Here is a 15,835-nt window from a genome sequence, read left to right on the forward strand (position 1 = left end):
TGAAAGTGACAAAGAGAATTCTTCGTTACCTCAAAGGTACGCTTGACTATGGGTTGTTTTATTCTTCATCTAAAGAATTCAAGCTTGAAGGCTATTGTGATAGTGACTGGGCTGGAGATACTAATGATCAAAAGAGCACTAGTGGGTATGTTTTCTTCATTGACAATACTGCATTTACATGGAGTTTTAAGAAGCAACCTATTGTGAGGCAGAATACGTTGCTGCAGCTTCATGTGTTTGTCATGCAGTTTGGTTAAGAAATTTGTTAAAGACAGTTGGAATTTTGCAAGATGATCCAACTGTGATTCATGTAGACAATAAGTCAACAATTTCTTTAGCAAAGAATCCTGTGTTCCATGATAGTAGCAAACGCATTGATACAAGATTTCACTTCATCAGATATTGCATTTCAAGGAAGGAGGTTCAAGTTGAATATGTGAAGACTGAAGATCAAATTGCAGATATTTTTACGAAGCCACTTAAAGTTAATGTGTTTAACAACTTAAGAACTTTGCTTGGAGTTTTTCTTAAAAAAACATGTTTAAGGGAGGATGTTGAAAATTAAACATGCTTTAAATAAATAAGTTATTTGTGAGTTAATTTATGTAAGTTAGAGAAGGATGTGAGTTAAAAATGTTAGAGTTAATTTAGTAAGAGTTTCACCTTAGTTAAATGTATAATTTAATTTGTTGTATTTAATTGTGATATGAGTTATTCTCATGACAATCCTATAAATAGGATTGAAATGTTGTAATCTAAATCATCCAAGTGTGAGTTGAATACACACAACAAGTCTTCCAAAAAGTTTTTTGTTTTCTATCAAATATTTTATTCAGTGATTATTTATTTGGGGTGTTCATCAAACGCTTCCAACAATTGTTTGGTACACGATTGTTTAGATTTGGATAGTCAAATTTAAACGATTTATTTTTTCCATTCTATCGTTTAATTTGGTTACACGATCATTTAGATTCGGTTACAGGATCGATTAAATTTGGTCGTTTAGATTTGGCTACATGATCGTTTAGATTTTGCTATTCCAAATCTAAACATTTTTTTTTAAATTTGGTACACGATCGTTTAGATTTATTTACACGATCGTTTATTTTTTCAAGATTCTTTGGTACATGATCATTTAGATTTGGGTAAATGATTTTTTTTAATTCTTTTGGTATACGATCGTTTATTTTTTTTACACGATCGTTTATATTTGACTACTTCAATCTAAACGATTTTTTCAAGATTCTTTATACACGATCTTTTAAATTTGTTTACCCTCATCTAAACAACGTAAAAAAGATGGAGGAAAAGAAGAAAGACGATGGAAAGAAATTGTAGCAGAAAAAAAAAAAAAGAGGAAAGAAAGAAAGACGATAGAAAAAATTGCAATGAAGGGGAGAAGAAAGATGAAAGGAAAACTTGAAATATTTTAAAAATGACTAATTTTATAAGTTTTGTTACCTGAGCCGTAAATATTTTAGTAATTTTTTATATTTATAAAAATTTACCTTTTTGAAATCTCATAATAAAACCTGCAAAACAAACAATCGCTTAATTGCAACTTTTAAAAGTAAATGATATTTTCTAAATGAGTATTAACGGTTTATGTTCATATATATTAATATTAAGAGTATTTTTAAGTTTAAGATCAATTTTGAAACTCGTAAAAACTTGGGATATTTTTTTAAATATCAGCAAACTTAAAATTACTAATGGTTTTCTTCTAAAATTGACGGTAACACTATTTTTAAATTTTTATTAAAGGTTAATTTTCATAAAGGTAACAAAATACCAAAATATTTATGGTCCGTGTAACAAAAACAAAAAAACCTTTGAAGTCGGTAAAATATTTTCATAAATTTCAGATTTTTCCTTGACATTTCTGATGATTCGTCACTACTATTTATTCTTATTTTTTATGATTTTTTTATCTTCTCTTCCAGATTTCTTCAAATTCTCTCCTAGATTTTCTTTCTTATATTTCTTATTCATCTTCTTTTTCTTTATTTCTTCGTCTTCTCTTTCTTTCTTCCAGTTTCTCTTCCAAAATATCAAGATTGTTTAAATATCAATTTGATATGATTTAAACGATCGCTTACCTAGTCATCATGATCAACACGATAATTTAACATTGTCAATACGATCGTTTAGATTTGAAGTCTTTTTTCCATCATTTAAAAAGGACTACACGACTGTGTGGGCATGATCTAAACGATCGCTTACCATAGTCAACACAACCGTTTACCGTGATCAACACTATCATTTAGATTTGAAGCATTTTTCCCATCGTTAAAAAAAAATTACACGATCGTGTATCATTTTCTACACGATCGAGTATCATAATTGTTTAGAAGAAGAATTACATGCGTGCATGTGACTGATTAATTGCGTGTTGACTGGAGTATTTTTGGTATATATTTTTCATTGTGGTTTGGTGGACTTTTTCCATTTTCAAAACTATTCTATATACAGTATAAATATCGATTTCTTATATTTTTTAAAAATGACCCTTTATTAAAAGTTGAAAAATATTTTTTAACTTTAAGGACACTTTGTATAAGTTAGGCAAACAAAATCTTATTGAACAATCCATAAAAAGAAAATATAAAATTGAAAAGAAACATTAAATTGAATTGAAGGGAGACAAAGAATATAAATTGGTTGGAGACAATTAGGTTAAAATGTCAACATTGGAGGTTTCTTATGTTTGGAATAAAACACAAAAACATCACTATTTCTTAGATTTAGTTCTCATTTACGACAAAAAGCTGAGATCTTTGAGGTTTGACCATCGAAATTATTCTAATAATTAATTCCCACATTTTAAGTTAATTATTTCGTTCATCTAATTATTCTAATCTGAATTCCATTCATTTGCGAAATTTACGTCTTAATAAATTGCAATCAAAATGTAATTTAATTTTATGTTAATTAAATTTGACCATCTCTCTCATCCATACTTTCCCATCATTTCACTAACAATTTTCATGCCTTTATTAGTAAATTTGATTAACATTTTCAAACAAGTTTTCAATATGTGGTCTTGTGAATTAAAGTATTTTATATTTTAAAAATTGGAAATAGATTGTTAATCCACTTAAGTAATAACAATAAATTATTGATTTAATTAAACCAACTTTCAATTTGGTATATAACGTATATAGGTTTCTGAATTTTCTCTATTTAATACGTAACAATTTTGAAATTTTTAGTAATTATTCAATTTATTAGATATAAAACTAAATTTTATTTAGCTATAATAAAACTTCATAAACCTTTAATTTTGTACCTTGTAGATCTATATATAGATTATTAAGAATAACAAAGTGGATAAACATAGAGCCAACGAGAACTTAGCTAAATTGATGTTTGTAAAAACTATTTTGATTTATTTGCTTTGGGTTGCTTTGTTTCAGGAGTGTTATCAAAATTAGGACTAAATTTTGAATAGTTTAAAAAGTATTTTTCAAAACTTATTTTATTTGTTTAATTCAATTGATATAATTCAACTCGTTATTTAAGGAAGATGAAATAATTCTTAATAACAATTATCCATTAATTTACAAACGGAATGATTAACCTAATAAAATATACTATATTCATGTCATCAAAACAAGATCTATTAGTAAATCAAGTGTTTTTAATTTTCATAAATAATAACGACAAAATAAAGCTATGAAATATATATTTCATTTGAATATTTAAGAAATTAAATCCCAAAAAACATATGAAATGAAAAGATTGTTGAATTTGATATGGTAATCATATTATATTAAGAAAAACATAGAAGGAAAAGAATAGGAAAATTCATTTGGGAGTAACTCTAAGTTACAAAAATATAGAGAATATCATAAGAAACTTTAGGTCTCATGTGAGTTTGGATGAAAGCAAATGATGATAAATCTTGAAAAAATTAGTTAATTTTTCTGAGAAAAGTAAAGTAAAGTAAAGTAAAGTAAAGAGATTTTGATGAATATGAAAAAAGGTGGCTATTTAATTTGTCCCTCAAATTACCAAAATTAAAGTAAAATTAGTGCATAATGTAATCATTTTAGCACTAAATTTGTAAAATTGGGCTTTAGAAAACTTTGAGAATTGTGTGGAAGATTGCAAAATTTAGCTACTTAATTAAAATGTATTTTAAATTAAATATTAGTAAATTTGTATATAATAATAATTCATTTCATGATGGTCTAAATCAACATTTAAAACTATGTAATTTTGGAGTTCATAACCAAAAGCACTTCTCTCTCAAAATAATATTTTGGAAGAATTTATGAACATGCTTTTAGATAAAGGGAAAAAAGTACCTAGAATTAATGTTTTTAAAAGGGTATTCATACTCTCTCAAAATTATATTTTCTCAAAATTTATTAACTTATATTCGTGTTTGTTATTATTAATAGATTTTAAAATTTTGTTATTTCTTTTAAATATTTGAGTTCATTTTGTTATATTTGAAAACGATTATTTTATGTTATTAAAAAAAATGAATATCGTTATAAAAATAAAAACGAAGATAGTTTAATTGTGATGGGTGTGATTTGGATTTTCATACATGTTTTTATTTTCTTTTAAAGAAAATGTTTGTGTCACTAATTCTTTTACATTAGTTCATGAAAAGGTATCATTTTTGTCATTATCATTAATTAGATTCACAATTCATACAACAATGAAAAAGATTGACGCCTTTTGAAAAAAAAAATATCTAATAAATAAATGTTATGTTATATATAATATATTTAAAGTTTAAAATTTTGCTTTGTTTAAATTTTCTAATTCCTACCAAGTAACAATTTTAATTCCTATAAACTTTAATATTTAACCATTTAGTTTCTATATTTTTAATTTTTTATCAAATAAGTTCCTAAATGTTTGTATGTAACAATTTAGTCTTTGAACTTTTAAATCTTTTATACTTGTAACAATTTAGTTTTCAATGTAAATAAAGTTTATCAAAATTCAATGTCAATTAGTTTTTAATATTTTATGATACAGACATTGTATTTTTAAAAACTATTGAGTTTTAAATTCTAGGTACTAAATTTTGTTGCAAATTTTAAAACACAAAGACTAAATTGTTATCTAGTAAAGTTTAGAGGGTAAACTCTTATAAAATGAAAAGTTCAAAAACCAAACCGTTACACTTAGAGATTAAATTATTATTTATAAGAGTGATTTATAATTATTTATTTAATTAATATACATATTGTATTAAGAAAGTGAAAGTATATTTTGTATTTGAAATGGATTATATATATAAAAAAAAAAAAAAAAAAAAAAAAAAAAAAAAAGTTAAAGAAGAGGTGAAACCATTGAGTTGAGAGCAGTGAGTAAATAAAAATGTTAATTCTCATCTATCGAGATATTCAGTAAATTAAAATTAAACAAAAAAGAATTACCACATCAGTGTGGACGTTTCCTTTGTTTATTCATTCATTGTTATGAAAAGCACCAATTTGCAGTGTGCCCAATTATTGGAATATTCATCCTTTAATTATTATTATTATTATTATTATTATTCATTACATATTTATTATTTTTGTATTTATATTAATTAATTTGTTCTGACTGACAAACTGAGGATGACCAAATCTTGAGTTGGATTTTGTCTCTGAGGGAGAGAGAGAGAGTTAAAGCAAAATCCATACCGAAATTGCTGCTCATGCCAACTACTACTCTAAATCCCAATGCATTTTCTTTCTTACTAACTTCCATTTTTGCTTACTCAATTAACCATAACATATATACACACATCATCCAAGCTTTCCGACATATGTCGGAGTCAGTTTTTCTACTAAATCGTCATTGAATCAACTAATATTAGTTCTGTAAATATTCAAACCAACCTCAATCACGAAAGAGAACAAACCTGTAATTAAATCGGTCAATCAATTTAAAATTTAAAATTTCAAAATTGATACCAAATTTCGATATCAAAACATACACCACTAATTTTCAATGTTTCATAATACATCAGCAGAGTATTGATATCCTAGTGAATATTTGTTGTAAATCACAAAATTTACAGAAAAAAATTATCTAAATTAATAATTATTATGTTGTTTTTAGTTTTTAACTGAATTAGAGATATTGTTATAAGTATTTCTTATTCATATCGGACTAAATGCATGACATTCTTTTTATTGTTTTATGACTATTTATTAAAGATGTTCAGTAATATCGATCCCAACTTCTTTAACTTATGAATAGACAAAATATTTTCATTTTTTATTCAGAGACAATAGGTAATAAAATAAAGTTACGAGAACTAATTTTTCAACAAAATAATATTGTATGATGAATGTAGAGTATATATATAGTGTAAAGATAACACAAACACTCATTTTTCTCTGATATATAATTTTGATTTTGATTTCTGTCTCTCTCAATCCTGCAACTTTTAAAAAGTAATATTAATTTTGGTTAGTATTTTTCTTCTATTATTTATTATATTTATTAAATGTATGGAGTTACTTTAAACATATACACACACATAGATATGTGTGGACATGTGATGAAAGAATATTTTAGCAATAAAGTGGTTTTGTTATATTATCAGTATTGCTCTGATCTATATATACTTAACCATATTCATACTATATTAATCAAATTAAATAACGACTTATCAATCTAAATATCAACTCTTCTATTTTATCCACCCCATCAAATGGGGATGGACAATGTATTTCTCACTCCCCACATTATTAGCATATGGGTAATCATCATACAATAATTTGAACTATTTTCAACTCTTATTCGTATAGTTAATTAAATAACTTAATATGAAAATTTAATTTTACTTCATCTAAGAGAATTTTCTGAAAGATTTTTTTTTTTTTTTTAATCTTTATGTTTTCTTAAAAAGTAATTAAATTGGGAAATTCCAACTTTACCCTACTAATTTTTGGCAGAAGCTCCACCTCAAGATCCTTGTGGAATTAAACGAAAAATAATTTTTATAGAAACACAAGAAATGGTATAGAAGAAGGACAAGAACAAAAAAGAAAAAGAGTCATCCAACATCCCGTCCCGTGATTCGTGAATGCTTTTTTAGTTTAAACTTTTATTAGGTTAGCAAAAACATAGAACCTTAATTAAATTTTGAAAACTAAAAATAAAGATTTTCAACGTAGTAACAATGCAAATTGTTGAAAACCTACCATAAACGTTTCACCTTTTTTCTTTTTTTTTTTTTTTCTTTTTTACCATAGTACGAAGTTAAACTATCTATATTTTTTAATTGAAGTAGTCGTTTGTAACTTTGCTTTCGATTTTCCAACAAAAGTAGAGATGAAAATAGAACTTTGTAAGATTAAAAAAAAAAAAATTAAAATCTAGAATTCACATTTTAAACCTTTTCTTTTCTTTTTTGTTATAATGATTTGCATGGAGAAATATCATATCTACTGTTTAATTAATTAAACAATATGTAGCAGATATTTATAGAGAAAGGGAAAAGAAAACAAATAGATATGATACTTCAAAGGCGAAACTGCTGACTAAACAACAAATTACCTAAGAAATATCACTCTCATTGTCGATAGCCATCTCAAAGGCCACCAATAATGGTCGGCAAGATCAATCCAAGTTAATTAATTATAATTAAGAAAACAATTATAACCAAAATTAAATTAACTAATAACACATGTGAAATGATTCAAATGAACCACCTCTCTTTTAGTACAAAACTTAATCCCAAAAAAGAAAAAGAAAAAAAAAAACACATTAAACCTTGAAATTAAAATCATATTCTATGGGGGGGGAGGGGCTCTTTCCTAATTAGTTTCTAAGTAAAGAAAAAAAAAAATGAACACACAATAATTTTAAAGAAGGTAAGGGGAATTACATGAGAGGACTATTGAGAAGGCCATGCCAAGAAGAAGTATTAGTGAAGGCATTGTTGTTCCAACTTTCTCGAGCTGAACCCGAATCGAAATCCATTGCTGCCATCATCGTCGTTGTCGTTGTGTTTGAATCTATTACGTTGTTATTGTTATTGTTCATTTGCCAATTTGGGTATCCCCAAAGGATTTTACTTTGGTCACCTCCGTTGATTTCTCGTCCTCCAAATAGCTCTTGCTTCATCGTCGTCACTGTTACTGCTGTTGTTGTAGCATTGCTGTATTGCTGATTATGATGATGATGATGATGATGATGATCGTGATCGTACGGCTGTAATCTCATTTGATCGCCATTACTTTCCATTCCTCCCATGTTGTTGTCATTTCCATAATACAAGCTTTGAGAATTATAGGGAAAGCCGCCGCCGTTCAAAAGGTCGCCGTTTGGCATTCCCAAAATGGAGAAATCGAAGTCGTTGAATGTGGGAACGGCCCCATTTGAACAGGAGTTTTTGTGAAGCCTAGCGAATGCGAGACTGAGATCATGAGCTTGGTGATCGTAGGACAATTGGCCGGGTAGGGCGGTGGAGGCACCGAAGGGATGGTCTTGGGATTTTTTAGAGGAAGCTGAGGAGGATGAGGATGATGATGATCTTTTGTTTTTACGGCAACCTCCACCAACTGGAACATTGCGGAGGGTACCACCTTGTGTCCAGTAACGGCGGCAGGATTTGCAAAAGTATCTTGGTTGAGATAGGCTGTAGTTGTTGTAGTAACAAAATTTGGTGTTTGTCGAGTCACATCTTGGACATTTCAACGCTTGTTCTGGCTGTGGTCTTGCCTTTCTAGTTTGATGATCTTTTGAGTTTTGACATACCATCATGTTCTCCACTGAATTTGTTTCCATTTCCTATCATAAATCATCATCATATCTACATAATTAGTACAGATAATTTCAAACCCAAAAAAAAAATCCCATTTTTCCTTTCCCTTTCATCCCAAATTATGCTCAGAGGTTTGAAATCCTGGATTAAAAAAACGCTTATAAACACTTACTTCTTCTTCTACCAGTAAGTTATCTATTTGTAATTGTCATCCACTCTTTCTATTGACATGATTAAAACTAAACTGAAAACTTTCAAAAACTTGTTTTCTTTTCTTCAAGAAATATAATAATCAAACTACAAAGTTTACGACAAAACAAGCATAAATTTTTCTGAAACATTCGAATATTAGAACAGAAGCGAGAGAGAAGAAGAAGAAACCATAAATCATGAAAGAGGGAGATTAAAGAAAGAGATGAAGAGAAGAACCATAATAATGAAAAAGGGTGATATATATATGTGTGTGATGGAGTTGTAATAAATTACCTGATGATGTTGGGCAGTGGGAAGATCCATTGTTGAAGTGAAACAAAAACAACAAAACAGAAGATTTTTTGATATTGAAGTGTGTAGAAAGAAGAAGAAGAAGAAGGAGAGAGAGAGAGAGAGAAAGAGAGAGAGAAAGAGAGGGTAAAGGAAAGTGATGAGAAGTGAGGAAGAAAGAAGAAGGGGAGATGGGTTAATATATAAAGCAACAATAATCCCAATGGAACAATTTAGAAGAGGGAGAGAGAGAGAGAGAGAGAGAGAGAGAGAGAGAGAGAGAGAGAGAGAGAGAGTAATGATGAGAGGGATTGTGGTTGTTGTTGGTGTTGGCTTCTAAACATAAGAAAACAATAATTTAAGTTACAAAATTGGAAAGAAAAAAAAAAGAAAAAAACTCCCCTCTAGCTTTGTACAACACACTTAAATGTTAATCACAAGTAGTGATTAACAAATATTTTTCGAAATACGTAAAATATTTTGAATACAAAATTAGTGTTGGGTTTTTACTATTATATATATATATATATATTAATTTTGCATAAAAAGTAATGATATTAAAAATCAAAATTTATTTAAAAAAAAAAAAAAGAAAAAGAAGAAAGGTGGTGGTAATTAATTAATTTGAGTTGAGTTGTGTTGTGTTGTGTATGAATGTAAATGATGAGAGAGTAAGTGTAGAAGGGAAGAGAAGGGTTTGTTTGGAGAAGAAGCCAAAAAACGAGAGAGAGAGAGTTTCGATCTTCTCTTGCTTCTAAATGTGGGACCCACATTGTCATTGGATGCAAAAACTATTACATATGTTTGGTCCCCACTTTTCCACTAACAAATTTCTTTTTATTTTATTTAATTTAATTTGCAATATAATATAATATAATATAATATATATATATATATTATGTCTCAAAATGTCTCAAAAACACACAAAGATTCATTTCCGTATCCAATACAAAATACAATCTGTCATCAGATCACACACACCATCTCTATCTCTCCCCCCCCCTAATATCTTCTCTATTTATTATTCTTTTTTTATTATTACCACACCACATTAACCCAAAACATTCTCATTCCATTCCATTCCCTCCATTTTTTTCTATTCTTAATAACATAAATATCCTCAATTATTATTTTACTTTCTTTACTCCCAAATCTCTTCTCTTTTTTTTTTTCTTTTTTTTTCTCCTAAATTTTTAATTCAGTCTCCCACCTCTTTTTTTTTTTTTTTTTTGGGTTGATTTAAACATATTTGTATATAAAATTTGTTGTTATTTTTTAATTAAAATATTAAATTTTAGATTTATTGAGAATATGAAGACTCAAATTAAACAAACTTGAATCAAAATAAAATAATAATACATTGTGTGACTTTTAAAAAAAAAAATTAATGTTTAATGATCTTTATAAACCTTTCAATTTTGTATTCAATAATAAAACCTACAATATTCAAATAATAAATCATATGCTTTCAATTTTGTATTTCAGTAATTTCAAGTTTATGACTAATAACTGATCATATACAATCTAATTCTATATTTATTAAATTAGTTAATGTTTCAATTTTTTAAAAAATATAAAGTATTTATCAAACACAAGATAAAAAAAAAAGGAAAATTTTTTAATATACATTTTCAAAGTTTTTAAAATTAGAGACAATTTAGAATTCAAAATTTATAGATGATAAAAAAGGAAGTTATTGGAAGTAAAGTCATAATAATTAAGAATGAAAGGATGGGGGGGGTCCCAGTAGAGTGTTTAGATGAATTTATAATTGATGCTGAATGATTATTTATATATTTATTAGTTCAGTTGTTTTTGTTTGGTTGAAATTGATGAGGTGGTGCTCATGCTCTAATACGAAGGGGTTAAAGACAAAGCAGCCAAACCATTTCCATCCTCCTTTCTCTCTACTTCCCCCTTTCTTTCTAAAATAATCATTCTTCCTCCTTCTTATTATAATTCTTCTCTACTTTTCTTTTCTTTTTTTCCTTTAAGAAAATAAATATTGAAACTATTTATAAAAAAAATAAATAATAATAATGTGAATATAGTATGCATAAATAACGATCATATAATACACCACTAATTTGCTAACCCTGTTAAGATTCTAATTAATCAATCAAACTTTCAATCATTGCAAATACCAAATAATTAACGAGTCTATCAATAGTTTATACCATTGGTAAGACTTAGGAATATATCATTAATAAATTTTGCTATATAGATATATATATAGATAAACACAATAGAGATAGAGCATAGGTTGGGAACAAAATAATGTTAGGCCCCACCAGAGAAATGTTCTTTTTCTACAATAGAAACTGCTTTAGTTATGAGGAAAGGGAGGGGGTCCCCAAAATTCCAATAAGTTTGATTATTGAGTTGTCATACTCACATTTCTTTTTTTGCGATATATATAGTGTGAATGTATGGGAGTTTTGGTTGGTAAAGCCTTTGTAATAGTTTTATAATACACTGATTATTTGAGTATTAAAATGTTGTCACCATAGTCCAAAATGTACTACAAATTACTATAATTAATAATATATTATATTATACATTAATTATTATATAAAACAAAACTAATACATTATTATATGTAGGCATGCATAGTTTGGATGTACTTTTTGTTCCTATGAGTATCTTCTTAGAAGATATGATGTTCTCCTAACAAGCTTTCACATTGTTAAGATTTGGAGAATGCCTATTTAAATATCTTTTAATATATATTTTATTCAATTACTTAGCTTTGATTTTGTAAAACAAAATTAGCATCTACTCTAATTTAAAATATTAAAAATATATTTTCCTTCACCAAAGCTAAACTCGAGATTGATGAACTAAATAAAAACTAAACCTAACATTTAAAGAAAAAAATATTTCACTAAATATGTTAAAAATTCAAGAAGATAATTTAATTAACATGAAATTTATAATATTGATATATTAGTCTAGCCTAAGGTTAGAACTTTTTATTAAAAATATGTATCTAGATATATTTATCAAACGAGATCTTAAAATTTATTTTTACGTCGGTTACATGGAAGTGTGTGAAATAATATTCGTTTTCGTATTGAAAAAAAAGGAAAAAAAAAAAAAGAAGAAGAGGAGACCCCTATGAGATAAGATTAGAAAGGTGTTTGTGATAAATATATATATATATATATATATTGAAGGGTTGTATTGTGATAAAAGGAGATGAAAATTCATGGAAGATAAAAGGGGAATATATTCTTGATCATCTCTTTAAGTTTTTTAAATTTATTGTATGTGTTGTAATATTTTGCCACATCATCATGAAACAATGGAATTTTCCTTGGAAAATTAATTTTCAAGATGTGTGTATGAGAGAGAGAGAGAGAGAAAGTACAATTACTTTGGGAATCACTTAAACATGGGAAAATGAGTTGTACTTTGTACATATATTTAGGTTCTATATGATCTTAATTTTTTTATATAAATTTTTTTTAAAGAAATTCAAGTTAATAAGAACTTATATTATGAATTTTAAAGAAGATTAAATTTCACATTTTACATATTTAATGTATACATGTTGTTGATATCTCCTATGTATAAGTAAAAGTTAAAACTAAAATTTATAATCGAAGCATAATTTCAACTAATAAAAGTATATATTTATAGTAGATTTTTAAAGTTAGATATTTGAATTTTTATTCAAAGGCCGTGTTTTGAAAAGAAAAAGATAAACTTTTAAAATAACAAAAGTAAAATTTATGCACAAATTGGAATTTATGGAATTTGCTCCAAATTTAAATCCTTAAGAAAAATTTTACATAAGAAGATTTCAATGTTTAGGAGAAATACCAATGAATATTTTCCATAAGGTTTAAAGTTGAGGTTAGGCTTGAAAAGTTGTAATAGAAAAAGGTAAAATGGCACTTGAACAAATGATAAAATGATATTTGATACTCCATTTAATATCTCAAGAAGTAATAAAAATGTTGCAAAAAGTAGTTTTTAACATAGAGGTTAAAATTTTGTGTTGTAAAAACATTTTTAGGTTAAAAGTAACACTTCCCCAAGAATAGTTGAGAAACGTATTTTAATATACAGTACATTCAAGGGTAAAAATTAAGCAAAATGATCTACTTGTTATTCTACTATTCTACTCTTTTGCTAATTTTGAAACTATTTTTAACGATTTTAGTCATTTGAAATAATTTCTCTAAAATCAATGGAGATTTACTATATCTTTCGTTCCTAACATTAGAACAAAATCAAATAACCTATGTATGTTTCGTTTCAAATGTGAACACAAAATCACCTTTTTTTAATCAAACAAACTTAACTCATATAACCACTAAACATAAACATATATTAATTATATGCTACATATTATATTTTAGAAACATTTGGGATTGTGTCAATTTTATTTTTATACACTTCTTAGACTAACAAGGCAAATAATTAACAAAAATCGAGGCATGAGAAAGAGAAAAACGAACCGCTTTGAACTACACAACATTCAAACAAAGTTTTCGTTTCCCATTGCAAGGGTGACATATAAAAATGATATACTCCTTAAAATAGAACAATAATATAGTTTAGTATAGTGAATGAGGCATTAGCTTTATTGGGGTCTCTCATCATTGTTAAATCAAAATCAATAAAACTATATAATATATATGTAACATAATCATATTGTTTTTGGGAGTTTACAAACTTTATAATATAAGACCGAGAATGTCGGAAAATCAAAGGGGATAATATGTGGTTTTTTTTCTAATTATATTTTCTATTTAAATCTTACCAAATAACACATACAATCATGATAGATCTTTGCTATCATTACCATTTGAATCCCTATCATTTAATAGATATTATTATTGCTTTATCTTATTCAAATCACCTTAAAACATATATTAAACCATAAATCAAATGTGATATTCATTATCGAATCTTCTACCTTAAAATTTATATATCAATTACTACTATGTTGATCATAAATTTAATTTCTACTATTTCAATAAAATTAATCAAATTTTAGTTTGCAGATGGTTGGTAGTTTTAATTCATTTATAAATAATTCAACCATTAGAATTAAATTTTAACTTTTTTTTTTTCTCTTTCAAAGATGATTTAGGATTGATCTGAGACAAAGTATAATCTGTTTTTCAAACTTTTGACATATGTTGTCAGTGTCAATTTCATGTACACTAGTATAGTTAATTAATATGATATGCATAATTAATTAATTATAGTTGTGTAAGATTTTGTTGTATGAATGGATAATCATGGGATTTTGGGAATGAAAGTGCATGTGTATGAGAATTTAAGATTCTCCTTGGTTTTACAAATAAATAAATAAATAAATAAATAAATAAATAAATAAATAAATTTGTAGGCTTGTGTGTGTCTATTTCTTATTATTGTTTTAAGAAGATGGAATCTTTGAATTAACTCAACTAAGTTTCTTCATTTGAATCATTAATTAGTTTAATCTTGTTTTATTGATTAAAGAATAGATGGGTTTGATTGGATTTCATTCGTTTAGGTTGACATTAAGGATCATAATAGAAAATTCAAAGTTTACAATAACATTACATTTGAAACTATTAATGAAAATTTTTCAAACTACTATTTAAATTAAACAAATATTGAATATTGAATAATCATATTATGTGAACATAATATAATTAAAGTCTAAACTTAGGTTATTATATGAATATTTATTATGGAAAGCAAAAGTTTGAAATGAAAGATTCCAAAGATATATATAATACATAAGAATGGTTATAATGGCTATGTTTGATGTCTAAATTAGACCAAACAATTTGAAAGGAAAAAAGAGAGCATATAGTATCGTATTACATAAGAATCTTCAATTTTGGCATTTGTTAATTGAATTCCACATCGTAATTAGGTCATTGTTGATAACCATCTCTCTTTCTTCGATATGAGGTCGGTTAGAATACCATTTTGGTTATCTTACTTTAGATTTGTATTTTTAATAAATCATAAAATTAGTCCTTTAATATAAATTGAAGTTTTTATTTTAATTTTTATGAAAAAGTTAATAATAATCCTAATTAAATAATTTTCATTTTAAAAACACAATGTGAATATATCTTTATAATTTATAAATAAGTGGCTAATGCACCATTATAATTTTAAAGAAAATACAATAAATTAACTAAGATTAAAATTGAATATTTGAAAACAAATGACATAGAATTTTTGTATTGATCGATAATTTTTACCAAGATTTAAATGAATTTTAACTTGCATTCATTAAGTTATTATGCATTTGTATCATGATGGAAGTTTCATTTAACTACATCTCAATGACAGATTAGAATGATATCGTATTTTGAAGTAATATACGTAAGAGCTAATTTATGTATATTTTGAACTTAAAAATGTGTGTTGAAACTAAAAAAAGAAACATTATCTTTGAACAAATATGAATTAAAGTTGGTATATGATAGTAAATTATGGGGGTAAAAATTTGAATTCTCTTATATATAAGAAAAGGGGTAGAAAAGAGAAAAAGAGGAAGAAGAAGAAAGGTAAATAGAAGGTAGAGGGAAATGTTGGAGTTGGATAAGATGTTGTGGGGTCCTCTAAACCCAAAAGAAAATAATAATAAAAATAAAAAATAAA

At 26.3% G+C, this 15,835-nt stretch overlaps 1 protein-coding gene across 1 annotated transcript; it reads right to left on the bottom strand.

Moving 5' to 3' along the window:
• Positions 1 to 7,617: 7,617 nt before the first annotated feature.
• Positions 7,618 to 9,526, bottom strand: LOC103502622 (dof zinc finger protein DOF2.1-like). Its single transcript, XM_008466626.3, has 2 exons — positions 9,215 to 9,526; positions 7,618 to 8,754 (listed from the first exon to the last, which is right to left on the bottom strand). Exons 1-2 carry the CDS (start codon positions 9,242 to 9,244, stop codon positions 7,846 to 7,848), a joined length of 939 nt encoding a protein of 312 aa, XP_008464848.2. The 5' UTR covers positions 9,245 to 9,526; the 3' UTR covers positions 7,618 to 7,845.
• Positions 9,527 to 15,835: the final 6,309 nt, after the last annotated feature.

This window comes from Cucumis melo, chromosome 12 (assembly GCF_025177605.1).
Source record: "Cucumis melo cultivar AY chromosome 12, USDA_Cmelo_AY_1.0, whole genome shotgun sequence".
Lineage (NCBI taxonomy): Eukaryota > Viridiplantae > Streptophyta > Magnoliopsida > Cucurbitales > Cucurbitaceae > Cucumis > Cucumis melo.

Excerpts from the sequence above, each read along its gene's own strand:
- LOC103502622 (XM_008466626.3), bottom strand. The coding sequence starts at position 9,244 with ATGGATCTTCCCACTGCCCAACATCATCAG. Across the intron at positions 8,755-9,214 it reads CCACTGCCCAACATCATCAG|GAAATGGAAACAAATTCAGT; the intron begins GTAATTTATTAC and ends GATTTATGATAG.